At 32.7% G+C, this 19,817-nt stretch overlaps 1 protein-coding gene across 1 annotated transcript; it reads left to right on the top strand.

Moving 5' to 3' along the window:
- The first annotated feature begins 7,700 nt into the window (after nucleotides 1-7,700).
- LOC114276112 (reactive Intermediate Deaminase A, chloroplastic) lies at nucleotides 7,701-10,787 on the top strand. The gene is made up of 6 exons (XM_028217858.2): nucleotides 7,701-8,027; nucleotides 8,809-8,924; nucleotides 9,070-9,114; nucleotides 9,842-9,915; nucleotides 10,008-10,057; nucleotides 10,468-10,787. The coding sequence occupies exons 1-6, from the start codon at nucleotides 7,841-7,843 to the stop codon at nucleotides 10,560-10,562; spliced, it is 567 nt and encodes a 188-aa protein (XP_028073659.1). The 5' UTR covers nucleotides 7,701-7,840; the 3' UTR covers nucleotides 10,563-10,787.
- Nucleotides 10,788-19,817: the final 9,030 nt, after the last annotated feature.

Raw genomic sequence — 19,817 nt, 5'->3', positions numbered from 1 at the left:
AAACTTAGGCTTATAATTTTGGGGATTTCAAAGGAACAGAACAAGATGGAGAAAAACCCTCTGTCCCTTCTCTCCCTCTCTTTAATATAGACACAAACAAATTAATAGCATATTTGGTTTTCAATTCAGCCATCTTTGTTTCCCTATTACTATATCACATTCAGATATAGTGCCCACCCATGCAATAAAATGGATTCTGTGTTCCTGAAATTTTCTTTCTGAATGGTGAATTTTGTTACAGAAGTCCTGTTTGTGCATTCTTACTGTTAGTACATAGAATTTGGAATATTTCAGTATCTATCAACCTGAAGATAGTTCACAACTAGATGTAGTAGGATCACCTTTTCATATCTCTTTTTGTAAAATTCCTCGAAAGCTGCTAAAAAGTTTCAGGGTGTTTTTTCTTTTGACTAGAACTAGTTTCAAAAAATATTTTATTTTGTTTTCTTAAGTGTTTCAATTGGAATGAGTTCCTTCTAAGCCTATAGGAAATGTTTAAGTTTTATAGTATATGTTGAGATCAATATTTTAACCTCAGTCTCTTCATAAATTCAAAACGCAAACATACCAGAAAATGTGATCACTAATGCTTCTCAAAGCATGGCCACTGTGAATTGTGGAATCCAAACTATTCTATATTCAACAACCTAATACTGCTGAAATCTCAAACTGGAAAATTCCAAAATAATTAGGACCACATATTCAAACTTAACAGGGTTGACTTTGTGATTCTCTATCCCTAAATCACAATGTATTCTTAATTATCGAATCATAGAATCAAATCTTAATATTCATATATTTTAAGATTTTTATATGATCTAATGATCATGATTGCATTAAAGTGAGAGGATAGAGAGATTTGGCACAGAGGATCCTTAACCTTGAGAGATACACAATGCATGCCACATGAAAGAAAATTATTACAGGTCACGACAATTATTAACTCCAACCCTTGCACAATAGAGCCCCAAGTTTGCACCACAACATTGTGTGTTTTTAAAGGTTGTTATGATGAGATTCTCCTTAGGACAACCCTTTTTATAGTTAGAGATAACTAGCTCTTCAAAGTATTACAAACTGATTTGAAAACACAAACTATATTTGTTTTTTTAATTTTTATTTTATTTTTATCGACCACAAACTATATTGGTTTGGTTTAGGTCCAATTCTATTTTCTTTTTTTGGGTGAATAAGTCATAAAATAAAACAAGCAAACTATACAGATATACAAGGGGCATACCCTAGGCCCTAACAAGAGCTATACAAAATAAAAACCCACATAACAAAAACAACAACTAAACTAGCCAAACCACCCGAGCTACGAACCACATAATCCTGTTCATAACCCCCATCCAAAAAAATGAGAGGGGGGCATGAACAAGAACCAAAATAGACCCAAAAATATTTCATTAGCTTTGGATTTTTGCAAGCTGAAAGATATTTAATAAAAAAATATTTCATTAGTTAGGTGAAAAAATATTTCATTAGGAAATCTTGTTTGGTGCAGCCTATGGGACTTTACTTATAGCTTTTTCTTTTTTTATTTTAGAAATCAGTGTCATGGCTGTTATTTTGAGTCATTTGAAATCTTGTTTGTATGTTGATTTACCTTCAGTTTGTTCTTCCTTTTTTTAAACCAATAAGCTTTCCACTTCGCTCATGATGGGACCTGAGCTTTGTTCCTAATTTACAAGCATTGGAGAGGTGGAGAGCTCAGGTTCATAATTGGTGAAGTGGACGGCTTATATTCAATTTTGTGTGTGCCATTTATTTCATGTTTTTTGGTTATGCAGTCTTGCAAGTGTTTCATCAATAAGGAGCACTTGCCATTACAACTTTGCTGCCTCAATTTCACTTCGTAGCGTTATATTTGATAAAGTTGAAGTTCAAAAGTATATGCAAGATAATAAAACTAAACAAATTATTAATGAAACATAAAATTAGTGTCTTGGCTTATGATTCATCCCTCTAAAATTAGTGTTCTAATTGAACTCTAGTAAAGTGAAAAATAGAGTAATGAAACATAACTCTAATTTAAGAGCTCTAAATGGAGCTCTAGTGAGGTGGAAAAAAGAGAGTAAAGAGAAATAAAGAGAGGAGTGTGAGCCCCACCTTCACATGAGTACTCTCCACATAATTAGACTAAGGCCTGGTTTGGCATCAACTAAAAAATCTAAAAAGTTAAAAAGTCACTATCCTATTTAAGTCACATCATTTTATTTAAGTCACATCACCTCTCTATTACATCACTTCAAACTCAACCCATACCCAACCCATATTTCATAAAAAATCAAAAAGTGTACTTATTTAGGACATCCCAAACCACCCCTAAGAGTTTATTACACTATTTTGGACTACATTGAATTCCATTATTATTATTATTATTATTATTATTATTATTATTATTATTATTATTATTATTATTATTATTATTTGTGAGCAGGGAAAGCTTTGGTTTCTCCAATTGAGAGATATGCAGTTGTTCCTGATGACAACGTAAGTGTTCTTTCCACAGTCTTCATTGTCATCATTACTGGTGTTTAAATAGTTGGTTTCTCCAAAAGATTATAATTTGTAACTGTTATCTATTTATTTGTAGGTCAAAAGGATAAATTTTGCCGAGGGGAAGATCTGATTCTAGAAGTAAGGAATTTGCAGCTTGATTTTTGAAATAGGCTCAAAATTGAGATCTTGTTGGAAATTTTTTAATTTTTGTAAGAGCATTTAAATATCCAATGTGCTGATTGGTGAATTTTAGATTTTATTTTATTATTTTATTTTTTTTTAGGATTTGGGTGAATTTTATAATTTAAATATGCTTTTATGAACATGTACAGTTTAATTGTTCTTTGTAAAATATTGAATTTGATGGTTTGATCAATTTTTGTTTTTGTTTTCTGTTATGATGTTTTTGTGAATGGAATGTAAATAATCAGCTCTTAGAGAGAGAGACGGCACTACCATCAGAAAAAATAGAAAATTTTAATATTTTTATTAATTTTGTTACAGGTTTTACTTTTTGCGACGACATTATACTGCCGCAAAAAATAGAAATTTTATTATTTTTTAATATTTTTTGCGACGGCATTACACTGTCGCAAAAAATAGAAAATTTCATATTTTTTATACTTTCTGCGACGGCACCACACCGTCGCAAAAAAATGTTTTTTTTTTTAAAAAAGACTATTGGCGACGGTATTTTTTGCCGTCTCAAATAACATTTTTAGCGACGGTAAAATAGGGCCGTCGCAAAAAAATCAAGAAATTTCAAACGTTATTAGCGACTGCACGGTGCCGTCGCAAAAAGGCAAAAAATGCCGTCGCAAAACATTAGCGACGGCACTTACCGTCGCAAAAACTCTTTTGCAACCCCTGCAGTTGCGACCCCCCTCTTGCCGTCGCAAAAAGTCATTTTGCCGTCGCAAAAAGTATTAGCGACGGCATTAGGAGTATTAGCGACGGTATTTTACCGTCGCAAAAAGTCAATTTTTTTGTAGTGAAATATGATTAACTAGGGTTTTTCACTGAAATTGATTGAAAATATGAGAACATTGACAGCAATGGTACCACACTCAACATTGAAACTTAAATTTAAAGGAATGGGATATGATTAAGTAGGGTTTTTCACTCAAATTGATTCAGAATATGAGAACATTCACAGCAATAGCAGCAAAATCAATATTGAAACTTAGATTGGAAGCAAGAGAACATGTTTAACTAGGGTTTTCAGTCAAATTGATTGCAAACTTGAGAAATTCACAACAATCATGTCAAACTCAATATTGAAACTTAAATTGAAATCAAGAGAATATGGATTAAGTCCGGGTTTTTACTCAAATTGACTAAGAATCTGAGACCATTAACAACAATCGTATGAAAATCAACATTGAAACCCAAATTCAAACCAAGGGAACATGATTCACTAAGGTTTTTTACTCAAATCATCTAAGAATCTGAGAACATTCACAGGAATCATACCAAAATCAACATTGAAAGCCAAATTTAAACCAGAGAATAAGATTCACTAAAGTTTTTTACTCAAATTGTCTAAGAATTTGAGAACATTCTCAAGAATCGTGACAAAATCAACATTGAAAGCTAAATTGAAACCAGAGAATAAGATTCACTAAGGTATTTTATTCAAATTATCTAAGAATCTGAGAACATTCACAGGAATCATACCAAAATCAACATTGAAAGCTAAATTGAAACCAGAGAATAAGATTCACTAAGGTTTTTTACTCAAATTGTCTAAAAATTTGAGAACATTCACAAGAATCATGCCAAAATCAACAATGAAAGCTAAATTGAAACCAATAGAATATGATTAACTAAGGTTTTTTACTAAAATTGATTGAAAATATGAGAACATTGACAGCAATGGTATCACACTCAACATTGAAACCAAAATTGAAAGGAATAGGATATGATTATGTAGGGTTTTTCACATAGTTTTAGTAAGAATCTGAGAACATGAACAGCAATGGTACCCAAATCAACATTGAATCGTAAGTTGGAAGTAACAGAAGTTGATTAATTAGGGTTTTCACTCAAATTCAATTTGAATTTGAAAACATTAACAACAATGGTACTAAAACCAACATTAAAAACTAAATTGAAAGTAAGAGAACATGATTAACTAAGGTTTTTCACTCAAATTCATTAAGAATCTGAGAATATTAATAATAATCGCACCAAAATCAACATTGAACTTAAACAGAAGGCAAGAGAACATGATTAACTAGGGTTTTTCACTCAAATTCACTAAGAATCTGAGAATATTCACAGCAATTGCACCAAAATCAACAATGAAGCCTAAATAGAAAGCAAGGAAACATGATTAACTAGGGTTTTTCACTCAAATTCACTTACAATCTGAGAATGTTCACAGCAATCGCACCAAAATCAGCAATGAAACCTAAATAGAAAGCAAGCGAACATGATTAACGAGGGTTTTTCACTCAAATTCACTAAGAATCTGAGAATATTCACAGCAATCGCACCAAAATCAACATTGAAACTTAAATAGAAAGAATGAGAACATGATTAACCAGGGTTTTTCACTCAAATTCACTAAGAATTAGAGAATATTTACAGCAATCGCACCAAAATCAACAATGAAACCTAAACAGAAAGTAAGGGAACATGATTAACTAGGGTTTTTCACTCAAATTCACTAAGAATCTGAGAATATTCACAGTAATCGCACCAAAATCAACATTGAAACTTAAACAGAAAGCAAGAGAACATGATTAACTAGGGTTTTTCACTCAAATTCACTAAGAATTTGAGAATATTCACAGCAATCGCACCAAAATCAACAATGAAACCTAAACAAAAAATAAGGGAACATTATTAACTAAAGTTTTTCACACAAATTCACTAAGAATGTGAGAATATTCACAGCAATCGCACCCAAATCAACATTGAAACCTAAATAGAAAGCAAGAGAACATGATTTTTGTGGCATTACAATGAATGTTCTCAGATTCACAAACAAAAACAAAAACAAAAATATCGAAAACAAAAGTTTCGAACTCAACATTCAAGCTGAAATGGAAATAAAAAAACAAAAGGTTCGAAAATGAAAGTTTCGAACTCAACATTCAAGCTGAAATAGAAATGAAAAACAAAAGTTTCGAAAATGAAAGATTTCGCAAAAACTAGGGTTTAAGATACTAGAATCTTACTTGTTTTCACCATTTTTGGTTGTTCGGATGTCTGAATGTTTAATGATCTAGTTTGTTTTTGTGAAATCTGAGACGAGATTGATGAAGGAAGACAAAACGTGAGGCGAAATTGATGAAGGTGGGAATGAAATCTGCGAGAGCGAGAAATGGCGGGATGAACTGTGAATGAAATCATGAATCTGCGATTTTTTTTTGTGTTTTGATTTGATAAGGGTAGTTTCGTCATATTAATGGATTATGGGACTTACTAGTTAAAAGTTTTTGAACTAGGACTTAATGGACCATTATTTGCTAAAACGAGACTTACCTGTAAATCACCCATAAATTAACATATAAATATGGTAAAAGAAAAATGGGACATTTATTTGTAAATGTCTCTTTACTTGCTTATTTTCCACTCCAAATTATATTTTTATATTCTAATAATTCTTATATATGACATAATCATCAAAATATCTCTAATAATAATAGGGTGAAGTGTGCATTAATATTCACATTAACAGTGTGAATATTCAGAATGTTTTGTGATATGAACATTCACACTGTCAAATATTAATGTTTATATCACCAACCTGCTAAAGGTTCAAAAAAAATTTGTAAGGGTAATATTGCTCATAAAATACCTTAAATATAATAATTAAAATTAAAGGATTAAATATCTAAATAATAAGATTTATCAAAATACAAAAATATATTATGGATTAATTGCGATATATTTTTAATAAATTTTTAGAAAAAAAAAATATTCAGCTTGTTTGGTTTTGATTTTCAGAAAATTCTATTTTTTTTATTTTTCATATATATTTTTTTTGTTTTCAATGAATTTTTTAAATATTTCAAGAATTTTTTTAAATTTTTAGATACACCTAACATAAATACACTTAAAAAGTATAATATTTGTGAAAAAAATCTTTAAAAAATTCACTAAATATCAAAAATACCAAAAAAAAAAATTCAGTACATTTTTCATATTTTTTTATATTTATTAAATTTCTAAAATATTTTTTCATATATATTTTATTATTTAGATACATCTAAGTAAAGTATATTTAAAAAAGTAGAAAAATTATTTAAATTTAAAAAAAAATTCACTAAAAAAAAAATCAATTTCACTAAAACATGAAAAATAAAAAATTCAATTTTTAAAAAATTGAATTCAGAAGCTTAAATCAAATATATGCCTTCATTTGGCATGCCAAACTTTTTTATTTTTTAATTATTTTAGTCAAAAAATAAAATAAACTAAAAATATAATAAGATAAAACTTCACATTCAAATTATAATCATTTCATTTTTTTCTCACAAAAATCAATAAAATTAAAAAATCTAACGCAGCCAAAACTTTTTAACTCCAAACTAAAATAAGTAAAAAGAATAATGCTAGAGACTCCAAATATTCTACCAAAAGTTCTACCAAATATCTCACATGGGTGTGGGACCCACACAATGTGGGTCCCATGTGGGTCCCACACCCATATGAGACATTTGGTAAAATTTTTGATAGAATTTTTGAGACCTCTAGCATTTTTGAATTAAAAAACCAACTCCCCTCCCTCAACAACCCTAAATAAATTATTAAGGGTATGGCTTATGTCCAGTCTAGGATCTGATTGGACTATGCTGTTGGGCCCATAAGGGCCCACCACGGGTCCCGTTTTGATAATTTGAACCGTGCAATGTGTAGAACTCGTCGAGCACTATATGCCTACAAAAAAATACCTTGATCGGATATCGATAGCTATATGATCAAATCAGTTTCGTATTTCAAAAATTAGACGATAAACAAATTAACGGTTGACAAAAAACTATTTTGATCACATAGCTTCGATATCCGATCAATGTGATTTTTTACAGGCATATAGTACTCGACGATTTCTACATATTAAACAGCTCAAGTTATTAAAACAGAACCCGTAATGAGTCTTTACGGACCTAATAGTACGGTCCAAGCCGATCCCGGACTTGACAGAAGCGATACCCAATTATTAAATATTCTAGGTATCAAAATGGAAAGAGAATGAGAGAGAGAGAGAGAGAGAGAGGGAGAGGAAATGAATAGAAGGTCAAAACTAGAGGAGGGAATGATCGGTTGAACAACATAGACGAGAGTTCCCAGTCTTCAAGACTCTGCTGATATAGAGAGAGAGAGAATGGCGTGGTGCGCCGCCGTAAGATCCTTACTTGTGCCGGCGATCGACGTGGGCACACTGCGGACTCGGGCTCCTTTAGCCGTCGGCGTCGGCTGCGTATCGGCGGCGAGCTGGAGCCTCTGGCGATCGTCGTCTTCCTCGTTGCCATCGAAGCCCTTCGCTTGCTTGAGCATTTCAACTGATGCCAGTAACACTTCCTTCTTCTCTTCCAATTTTAGGGTTATTATGGTTTAATCACTACTGATTAATTGCTTCTAATTAGTGTGTTCTTTTAATATAATCAAAATTTTAAATTTTGTACTTTTATTTTTTTTTATTTTTTTTACATATTTGTGGTGATTCCCATTGAACATTCATGTATTTTGGTGTTCTAATTTTGTATTTGTAATTTTCTGATGTAATGTAGTGGAAAACATTGATGTAATTTAACAGAATTTAAAGCAAAATGACACTTATCTAAGGCACTGTTTGGTTGGCCAATTTACTATTTCTGCGTTTGAAGGTGGAATTTTGCTTCCATTATTTGCTCAGAAAGCAAGAAAAGTACTTACCCAAGCCCTAACCAGGTGGTACTTGATGAAATTATGCATTTTCATGTACTGCCATTTTACAATATCAATAGATTGTGAGGCTCCCATATGGGCTGATTGGAGTGTGAGAGGTTGATTGTGCTGAAAATATTTTCTCGTGTAGTAGTCAATGAATGTATGACCTAAATTAAGTGGTCAACATTACCACACTGTTTGAATTATGGATTTGGGTAGAAATTTAGAAAGGGAAAAGGTGGGTGAAATATGCTGAAATGTAGCTATATTTGATTCATATTGCACCTACTTTTTCCCTTTTTCTTTCCAAATTTCTATCCAAATTCATCATCCAAACACAGCCTTAGGCTTCTGATTTTCTTCATTTGGTTTCTTAGACATATTCTGTGTGGATATATCATATATGCTTTGCATTGATTTTAGGTATAAAGGAGGCTGTTAAAACTGACAAGGCTCCAGCAGCATTGGGACCGTATTCTCAGGCCATCAAAGCCAATAACCTTCTCTTTGTGTCTGGTGTGCTTGGTCTCATTCCAGAGGTTGTTCTTATTGCTATTACGTATTTGATTGTTATTTGTTTGATTATTTTTCCATCAGTCCAAAATATGAATTACTGTATACGGTGTCTCCTTTTTTGTATTTTATCTGTTCAAGCTCATAAAATTGTTTGGTGTTCAAATGCAGACTGGGAAGTTTGTCTCAGAATGTGTAGAGGATCAAACAGAGCAGGTAACTTACTACTGACATGTAAACTTCTTGTGTGATATATCTATACTATTATATATGTGAGCACATGATTTGGTGTCTAATAGTGTAGTGACTTCTCTTTCTGCCACGTGGCAAATTTTCCTATCCTAAAATAAAAAAATATTTTTCAAAAGTGTGAGTAAGATTTGAACCTAGGACCTTAAGTTTCATTAAGAACACTCTTACCATTTAGACAAAATATATATTATGATATTAATTTATTTATTATTTATTTTTATGCTTACTTATCTGAATTGCACACGCATTGCGTGTGCCACCCACTAGTATATATATATTTCTCACTTGCTTTACAAAAGTATATTTGCATGTGATGTATGGCACACCTTTGAAATTGAGAGGAAGCCTTTGTATGAGTAATCTGTAGCAGTGCTATAGGGATCAAGAAGCTCCAGCTTGGTTTATTGCCGTGTAAATAGAGATCTTGGTTGTTAGTATTATCCTCTTTTTGTGTTATGTTAGAAGAAATAATTCAGAGAATTTCAACGTTGATGTATCTGAAATAGACACTGATTATTGTAGTGCACTTGATTGTTGGTAAAAAAATAAAAAATAAAAAAAAGAAACTTATGCCAAAAAAATAAATTTGTTGGTAAAAAAGAAGGAAATAAAAAAGAAGTGCCCTTTATGTCTTTCCATTTTTCAATTTGTGAGATGGGTTGCTGACAGATTTGAACATACGAAAAAGCAGGTTCTGAAGAATATGGGGGAGATACTGAAAGCAAGTGGTGCCAACTATTCCTCCGTAGTCAAGACGACAATCATGTATGTAATATTTGTATCTTTGCTTTCTGTTCATGTTTCTTAGATATCGAGATCCAGAATGTTAACGAGTTTCTTATTACTTTTCCTTACAGGTTGGCTGATTTAAACGACTTCCAGAAAGTGAATGAAATCTATGCAAAATGTGAGTTTCACAATACCATTAGCTTAAACACTATATCTTTTGTGCTGCCAACTTTGGTGTATCATGTTGAAAATAAACTCCTAAGTGGAACTTTAGCCTGCACACCCTCTAGGTTCCTTAAGATGTGGCAACCACTTGTGTTGAAGGAGTGCCAACTTAGCTAGGGTTGTACCGAAAGAGGATAGGATCCACCTTATTTTCAATTTTCAATTTTCAATTTATAATCCCTTAAGCTAGTTCTTTCTAATGTGATACGATCTCATTATTGGATGATCCTGTCAATTTTTTTTTTTTGGTTTGAACTTGATCACTAATTTACGTATTGAACCACAAAAATTGTAGAGTTTTTTTTCCTTGACATTGACATTATTGGCGGTTGATCTAACTTGGAGTTATGGTTTGTGTTGCAGACTTTCCCTCACCTGCTCCAGCTCGTTCAACATATCAAGTGGCGGCACTACCGCTGAGTGCAAGAATTGAAATTGAGTGCATAGCTGCGCTCTGAAACTGTAATATGATTGCGAGAATCCAACTTCCCAATCCCAAGCTAGCGCTGGAACTAATAAAACACTAGGCAGCGTATCTGGGAAGTGTGTTTCGGAAATGTGATTCAAATCAAAAAATAAAAGAAAGTTCTGAATTTAAGATTAGGGTATCCAGTCCAGTTGTATTTTGTATGTTTTGTTGTTGGATTTCAAATTAATACATTGATCACTTAGTTTATTTGAAATTTATGCAGTATTGGCAAGTGGGTTTTTTTTGTTTTTGGTTAAAATTTACAAAAAGACAAAATATATTAAAATAGTCAATAAGGCAAAATATTATACAGTATGAAATTCATAATCATTTTATTTTTTTTCTTACAAATATCACGTTTAATTATAAAAAAAAATTAAATCATATTTTTGAACATAAAATTTTTAACTTACTAAAAAAGTCAAAAATTAATACGGTTTACTTCCCAAATAATTGTGGAATGTGGATGGAAAGTTTCTTCCTATGGAGTACCAGGTCTTTTCAGTTTAAGTAAAATTTCACTTTGGTTCTCCTATTTTAAATTTCATCAATTTAAATTTTACTTTTTCAGTTTTGTTTCAATGTAACCACTCCTTTAATTGTTATTAACATTTTGATTAGGAAAATAAAATATGTGAAATTAGAGAAATCAAAATGAGATTTAAAAGAAATTATAAGGATAATTGGTATGATTTAATATATATATATATATTTTTTTTTTTTTGTGCAAATTGCTAAAATTTTCAGGTGACTTAATAATTGACTGAAAAATCACATTTAAATTAATAAAATTTAAAATTATGTGAATTACAGTGAAATTTTACTTAAATTTAAAATACTTGAACATGACAATATCTTGTCTGCTGCTAGGCTAGGTGGGCGCAGGTCATTTAAGGCCATGGAACCTTTAATCTGCCATCCATCCACCAAATTGACAGATTAGAGAAAATCAATTTGCATTGGTGGATTGAGTGGATTGACAGATTTGCGGATGGATTTGAATCGGTTTGGCGGTTTAAAATTTTATAAATTTTCAATATAATTCAACTTGTGCACTTCTTCAAAAAAAAAAATCAATACAGTCAATGACTTGAAAAAGTACTACAATTACTGCATGCCTCATTCAAAGAAAGAAATTTTAAAATTTTAGAATATTATAATCACGGCATGCCTCATCTACATATTATAATCATAACATGCCTCATCCACATAAAATATTACAATTTATGGTTCTTAAAATATAAAAACAATTCAAACCATCAAAATCATGAACAGAGCAGTAGTAGAGATTGTATGCCTCTGTATTATTACATCTATATCTATTTTGAAAAACAAAAACTAATCAGCATATATCATCTTTTTTATTTATTATTTTTAGAGTCAGATTTAAAAACCAAAAAAATATAGATAAATAATACATTTATTTTTTTCAACTTAAAAATTATATTCAAGTTGAAAACTCTTTTTCAACAGAATATTTAAACTTTTTTTCAATTGAAAACACAAACATAATATCTAAATAAATTGAAAACACAAAGTCTTACAAATTACTATGGGTGCTCGCGGTTTGGTAGTTCGGTTGTGGTCAAAGAAACCTCAGAGCCGTCATCCATCCAAAAGTAGGCGGATTGGAAAAAATCAATCTGCAACCGTCCGCTCGTCATCACACATCCGTCCAAAATATGGTAGATTGATTCGGTTTGGTCAGTTTGGGCGGATCGATATATCCACTACTCACTCCTACTGCTGAAAATCTCCAAAGTCAAAATTTGAAAAGTTATTTAGGGTTCGTTTGGCAATGACTTTTTTCATTGGCTTTTTGATTTTTTTGACTTTTTTAGCCTGTGATTTTTTTGTTTGTTTGGTTTTCTTATTTGACTTTTTTAGCTTTTGGCTTTGGAATGACAAACTTTTTTTTGTTAGCTTTTTGACTATTTTGCTTTATTTATTTATTTATTTTTTTGTCTATATGTGCTTGTTTAGCCCAAAATATTTACCAAACCGGGGCTTAGTTGATTTTAAGAGTAATAATACTTTATGTTAAGAGAGAATTACAATTTAGTATAATTTTTTATAAGTAATTGTAAATAATTACATATTAGCAATAAAATTTATAAATATTAATAATTAAAGTTATAAATTTTTTGTATGTATTTATTATTATTTTGTGAAAGAGTCACTGAATTATAAATTCTCTTATTATTTATGTTATGATACTTGTTTTTTTATTAAAAAAATTAATATAAAAGTGATAAATTACATTATTTAAATTAGTAAAATTAAATTGAGATCATCATATATATTTATCTTATGAGCATTAAATAATTTTTTTCACATGACGTGAAGACAATTATTAGCCTGTATTAGTAAGCAACATTTAATAATAAAGCCTATTTTGAGAAATATGTTAAAAGCTAATTTTTTATTTTTTTTAAAAAAAATATACCAAAAAAATAGAAAAATAATATGACTCAAAAAAATCAAAAAATTTAAAAATTAACTTTTAACCTAACTTTCAAAATAAGCCGAAGAGAAAATATTTATACATATTTTTCTCAGTGAGGTTTGTAATAAGTTCGTAATAATCCATCCCTATCTCTAGGAATGACAACAGGCCGGGGCGAGGCCGGGGATCACACTCCCCATCCCCGATCCCCGATGGTGGAAATACCCCCATCTCCGGCACCGATCCCCGACGGGGAATCTATTACCACCCTCGTCCCCGTCCCCTAACAAGGATCGGGTTTCTCCGACCCCAAAAATTCTTCGGCCAAAAAAAAAAAAAAAAAAAATCAGCTCTACATAATTACAAGAATTCATCAACAACAAATTTAACACATTTATCAACAACGGATTGATTCATCATCTTCATTTTCTTGATCTTCAGCAACACATTTACAACAGATCATCATTTACAACAGATCAACAAATCACAGAGAGAGAGATATTTTCAACAACAGATTTTCATTTTCTTAATCTTCATCAACAAATCTAACACATTCATCAACAACAGATTTTCATTAACAACATCTTCATCTTCATCTTTATCATTTTCAAATCTGAAGAACAAAAGCAAAAGATATATATAGAGAGAGAGAGAGATGATGAGATACCGTGAGAGAGAGAGACGAGGAGATACCGTGAGAGGGAGAGGAGGAGAAGTGTCACGACCTAAACACGCCCCTATAAGTTTAGCGTCGTAACCAGCCAATAATCCTTAGATTACCAAAGGCCTTTTAACATAATAATCAATAATTAGGGGCTGCGGAAGCAAATACATAAAATATACATAGTCGATCGAGCTATGAAGACATACATGAGATTGATAATCTTAAACTTTTATAAACATACGAATGACGTCAAAAGATACAGTATACACGTCACTTCGTGTACATTAAAAAAAAAAAACAAACAAACAAACAAACAAACTTATTCATGAAGCAAAAGGAACAAAGTCTTATATAGTCATAAATAATACAGCCACTAGAGTTGACTTAATCTGGAACCTCCTCGGGAGGCACAAAGGTTGGCTGACAAAAACTGAAATGCCAGGTCCTCAACTCTGAGCCTGGACACGTGTCTGATCACCTACATACATAATATAAATAGAGAGCGGGAGCCCAGTGAATAATAACAGAGTAAAGGGTTAAATGAATGATGTCCCATGACTGAGCTTGTATATAAATTAGTTTCATGTTCGTGTTCTTATTCAATTCATATACAAAATTAAAAATTCATGCTTGATCATACATAGTTCATTCGTTAGCATTAAGAGATCATTTACAAAGCATCTTAGATTATACTTGTCAGTTCCATAGAGAAACCTCCGGCCGGGTACGAATAACTTGTCAGTTCCATAAAGGAACCTTCGGACTAGGAACGGATAACTTGTCAGTTCTATACAGGAACCTCCAGCCGGATGCAAATAACTTGTCAGTTCCATAAAGGAACCTCCCGACCAGGAACAGATAACATACTTGTGTCACAAATACTTATTAAAAATTGGACAATCATTCATAGTACAAAACATAACATTTCATAAAACAGATCTTATTTCATATATAAAAAATAATTTAACTTGAACATAACTTTACTAAGTTACTACTCACAAATAACAGATTGCCCCAAGTAACGAACAGAGTAAGCAATTTAGATATCTCAAGCCGCATGACCTACATAGATATAGATCGAATACATATTGAATTATACACTCGGAATCGTAAACTTAGTTCTTTCTTGTCTTAGTGTGTTTCTACTTCTTTATCCACTTTATGGTGTCTTAAACTTGACTTAGAAATGCCTAGGATGGAAAGATGGTGCAAAAATGCACTTGAAAACACTTAACAAAAATTGCTGAAAATAGGGTCCTCGCTCGAGCGTAACTTTCTACACTCGAGCGGATATGCAAAATGTGAGTAGTCGCTCGAGCGGTCTGTAAATTTTTGTAAAAGTGATGGTTGCTTGCTTATTTTTTTCGCTCGATACTCGCTCGAGCGTGAGAGACATGCCCTCACTCGAGCGCAACTTTTGTCGCTCGAGCGATCTGTAAAACACAAGAACTTCTAGGAGCATGCATTTCACGCTCGAGCATACTTTAGGTCGCTCAAGCGGAAATGCTCGCACTCAGAGTGGTCGCTCGAGCGTAGATTCCTTCACTTGAGCGAAAGTGTAAAATCTGGAATTTTCAGATTGCACTCCCAAGCTCAAAACTCAAATCTAACTCATCAAAACACAACTCTTGGCCTCAAAACTTGAGAAAACAAGTTTAAATTTTGAAAACATTAAGAATTAAAGATCACTTCACAAAATCAAGGCCCAAGAGTAAGTCAATTGGGTGAAATCAAACTTGAAACTTACAAAACAACACATGGACTTACATGCAAGCACTTTATTGACTTCAAAGCTTCCAAAACATGATCAATTGAAGCAAATTGATGAAAAACATGATGAAGTTTCATAATTAAGTTGAGAACATGACATGCATGGAGAATTTACTTGAAATCAACTTTAAAAATTAACATAAAATGCACATGCAAACTCTACTCTTCTACTTTCCCACTTCCTTAATTCATTTCATGCACTAATCTTTCATTTTCCTCTGAATTCACAACTTAAATGAGTCAGTTACATAATTCAAGGGTTGAATTCCTTACCTACAAGTCTCAATTCTTTGAGTCCTTGAGTAATTCTTCCCAATGACTCAAATTCTAGCTAAGTTCAAGTCAATTCCTCCCAATTCTCTAGCAATCACCTTAGTTGAGCTCAAGTCTTCTCTTTTCTCTCTCTACCTCAAGTTTGAGCTATGAGAAGTATGGAATGACAGTGCAAAATGTATTAAGGAAATCAAAGTGGCCTTATATAGGCTCTACTAGGAGAACTTCATTAATAGCTAAACAATTGACATTATTTATCTAATTTAATCGTTCCGAATTGAATTTCAATTGAACTTACTATAATGTTCTAAAAATTCTAATTAACACATAAATCAAGTCAATTTCTGAATCGGATGTTGATAAGGCCTTCAATTCATAAGCCGAAACGAAAACATGAACAAATCTTTCTACGTTAAATAGATATAAACATAAATAATGCAATGCATATGTAATTAACTCAGGATTTCTTCTTAATTACTTATTAGGCATACTTAAGCATGGATTAACGTTAATCATGGATCGGGTTTGTTATAATCTTTCCCCCCTAAAGAGTTTGGTCCTCCAAACTCGAGTTACCTTCATTCTAGAAGAACACCGGATTCAAATGAAACAACTCAGGGTATCTTCTTATCATGTCTTTTTCTGTCTCCCAAGTTGCATAAGTTCTTTCATGATTCTACTAATCAACCTTTATAAATGAAATCTCCTTGTTTCTCAATCTTTTGATTTGAAGGTTCATAATTTGTATTGGCATCTCCTCGTATGTATAATCATCTTTTAGAAGTACATAAGTCGGCTCAATCACATGTAGTGGATCCCTCAAATAATCTTGAAGCATAGAAACATGAAATACATTGTGCATATGTTCTATGACTGGTGGTAAAGCTACCCAATACGTCATTGAATTAATCTTCTCAAGGATTTCATAGGGTCCAACATATCTTGGTGTCAATTCACCTTTCACACCAAACTGTGTCTAGCCTTTCATTGGAGTCACTTTGATAAATACGCGATCCCCGACTTCATATTCCCTGTCTCTTCTTCGAACATCGGCATAGCTCTTCTGGCGTCTTTGTGCAGTTTTCAGTCTTTGTCAAATCAATTGCACAGTTTCAGTTGTTTCTTGTACCAATTCCGGTCCCAATAAAAGTATGTCACTTGCCTCGGCCCAACAGATCGGAGAACGACATTTCCTACCATACAAAGCTTCATATGGGACCATACGAATACTTGAGTGATAACTGTTATTGTATATAAACTCGGCCAAAGGAAGATAAGTCTCCCAACTGCCTTGAAAGTCTAACACACACATCCGTAACAAGTTCTCCAATGTTTGAATGGTCTGTTCTGATTGGCTATCTGTCTGTGGGTGATAAGCACTGCTTAATCTCAATTCAGTCCCCAAGGCCTGTTGTAAACTCTGCCAAAATCTTGAAGTAAACTTGGGATCTCTGTCAGATACTATGGACACTGGAACTCCATGTAATTTCACAATCTCATTGACATACAAATTAGCCAACTTATCCGTATTATACAAACATTTGACAGGTAAAAAGTGAGCAGATTTAGTTAGACGATCAATAATAACCCAAATAGAATCCATACCTCGAGAAGAGCAAGGCAATCCCATGATGAAATCCATGGTAATGTGCTCCCATTTCCATTCCGGTATTAGAAGTGGTTGTAATAAACCAGTGGGTCGTTGATGTTCAGCTTTAACTTGTTGGCAATACAAACATCGGGTTACAAAATCTGCAATGCTCTTTTTCATTCCAAGCCACCAGAAATTTTTTTTCAAATCATAATACATCTTTGTGTTTCCTAGATGTATGGCAAATTTGGAGTTGCGAGCTTCTGTCATGATTCGTTTCCTTAAATCAGAGCAATCCAGCACATAAAGACGATCTTGAAATTTCAACATATTGTTTTCAAATACAAACTGGGGTCGTGGTTCTGAGTCAATTTCATTTACAATCTTTCTCAGGAACTCATCTTACAATTGTTTCTCTTTAATTTCTTCGATGATTGTAGGTTGAGAAGAGATAGCAGCTAAGATGCCACCTTGTTCTCACAATACAACTTCAATTTCATTCTTTTCCAAGTCGCATAGTGATTCTTTCTGACCAGTAAGCAAACATGACAAATTTCCTATTAACTTTCAGCTCAAGGCATCTGCCACAATATTAGCTTTTCCCAGATAATATAAAATATGTAGATCATAGTCTTTGATCAATTCTAGCCATCTTCTCTGTCTCATGTTCAGTTCTTTTTGGATAAAGAAGTATATCAAACTTTTATGATCGGTGTACACCTCGCAAGTCACACCATACAAATAATGTCACCAAATTTTCAAAGCAAACACCACAGCTGCCAGTTCAAGATCATGAGTCGAGTAATTCTTTTTATGTGGTCGGAGTTGTCGAGAAACATAAGCAATTACCTTTTCATTTTGCATTAATACACAACCCAAACCTTTGTAGGATGCATCACTGTAAATCTAAAACCCATCAGTACCATTAGGTAAAGTTAAAATCGGTGTAGTTACTAATCTGGTCTTCAACTCTTGAAAGGCAGACTCCCTTTGATCATTCCAATCAAATGATACATTTTTCTAGGTTAATTGGGTCAATGGCATAGTAAGTTTTGAAAAGTCTTCTACAAATCTGTGATAATAGCCTGCAAGTCCCAGAAAAATTCTAACTTTTGACACATTCGTCGATTTAGGCCAGTCCACAATAGCTTTAATTTTCTGTGGGTCTACCGATATGCCATCCCTATTGATTACATGGCCCAAAAAGGCTACGTTGTCCAGCCAAAATTCACATTTGAAAAATTTTGCATATAACTTCCTTTCCCTTAGGATTTGTAAGGCAATTCTCAAATGATTCTCATGTTCTTCCCTGCTTTTGGAGTAAATCAATATATTATCATTAAAGACAACAATAAATTCATCCATAAATTTTTTTGAACACTTTATTCATTAAATCCATGAACACCGCAGGTGCATTAGTTACCCCAAATGGCATTACCAAAACTTCATAGTGTCTATATCTAGTTCTGAATGCAGTTTTCTCTATGTTTTCTACCTTGACCTTTAACTAGTGATACCTAGATCTAAGGTCAATTTTAGAAAACACTTGGACTCCCTGGAGTTGGTCTAACAGGTCATCTATTCGGGGTAATGGATATTTATTCTTTGCGGTTACTCTATTCAACTCACGGTAATCGATACATAGCCTCAAAGATCCGTCTTTCTTTTTAACAAACAACATTGGGGCTCCCCAAGGTGAGGTACTCGGACATATGAATTTCTTGTCTAAGAGTTCTTGGAGTTGAACTTTTAATTCTTTCAGTTCGAAAGTCAACATTCTATACGGAGTTTTAGAGATAAATTGTGTTCCAGGTACAACATCAATGGTAAACTCAATTTCCCTATTAATTAGATTTCCAGGTAAGTCATTAGGAAACACATCAGGAAATTCACAAACCACAAGAATAGCTTCTACACTGGTACTATCCGAAGATATAGGCATTACACTTCACAAGTAACCCCGACAACCTTTTCTCAATAATTTTCTAGCTTTTATAAATGAAATCAAGTATGGTGGAGAAACCACTCCATTCCCAGTGAACAAACTCAGGCATACCAAGTGGTTTAAATGTGACAATTTTATTTACACAATCAATAGTGGCACAATATTTCGACAACCAATCCATGCCCAATATACAATCAAAGTGGTCAATGCTCAAAGACAGCAAATCAACGTACAACGTCATATCACCAATCAAAACATCACATGTAGAATATGCATAGGTGCACATCATAGAACTTCCCAATGGTGTAGGCATAGATAGTATGCAATTCATAGGTTCTAATGATCTAGCCAACTTCCGAGAAAAAGCATGCGATACAAATGAATGCGTAAAACTAGAATCAATCAGTGCATAGGCATTCTATGCACAATTGAAATTATACCTGACACTACTAGCTCAGTATTCTGTACATCCTCGGGTACTAGATCAAAAATTCTCCCTTACCTTAGTGTTTCATTTCCGATGTTATTCTTGACATTAGTTCTTGCATTGGGCCT

This window comes from Camellia sinensis, chromosome 8 (assembly GCF_055761805.1).
Source record: "Camellia sinensis isolate YWXY chromosome 8, ASM5576180v1, whole genome shotgun sequence".
Lineage (NCBI taxonomy): Eukaryota > Viridiplantae > Streptophyta > Magnoliopsida > Ericales > Theaceae > Camellia > Camellia sinensis.
This window is presented reverse-complemented; position numbering and strand designations above follow the sequence as displayed.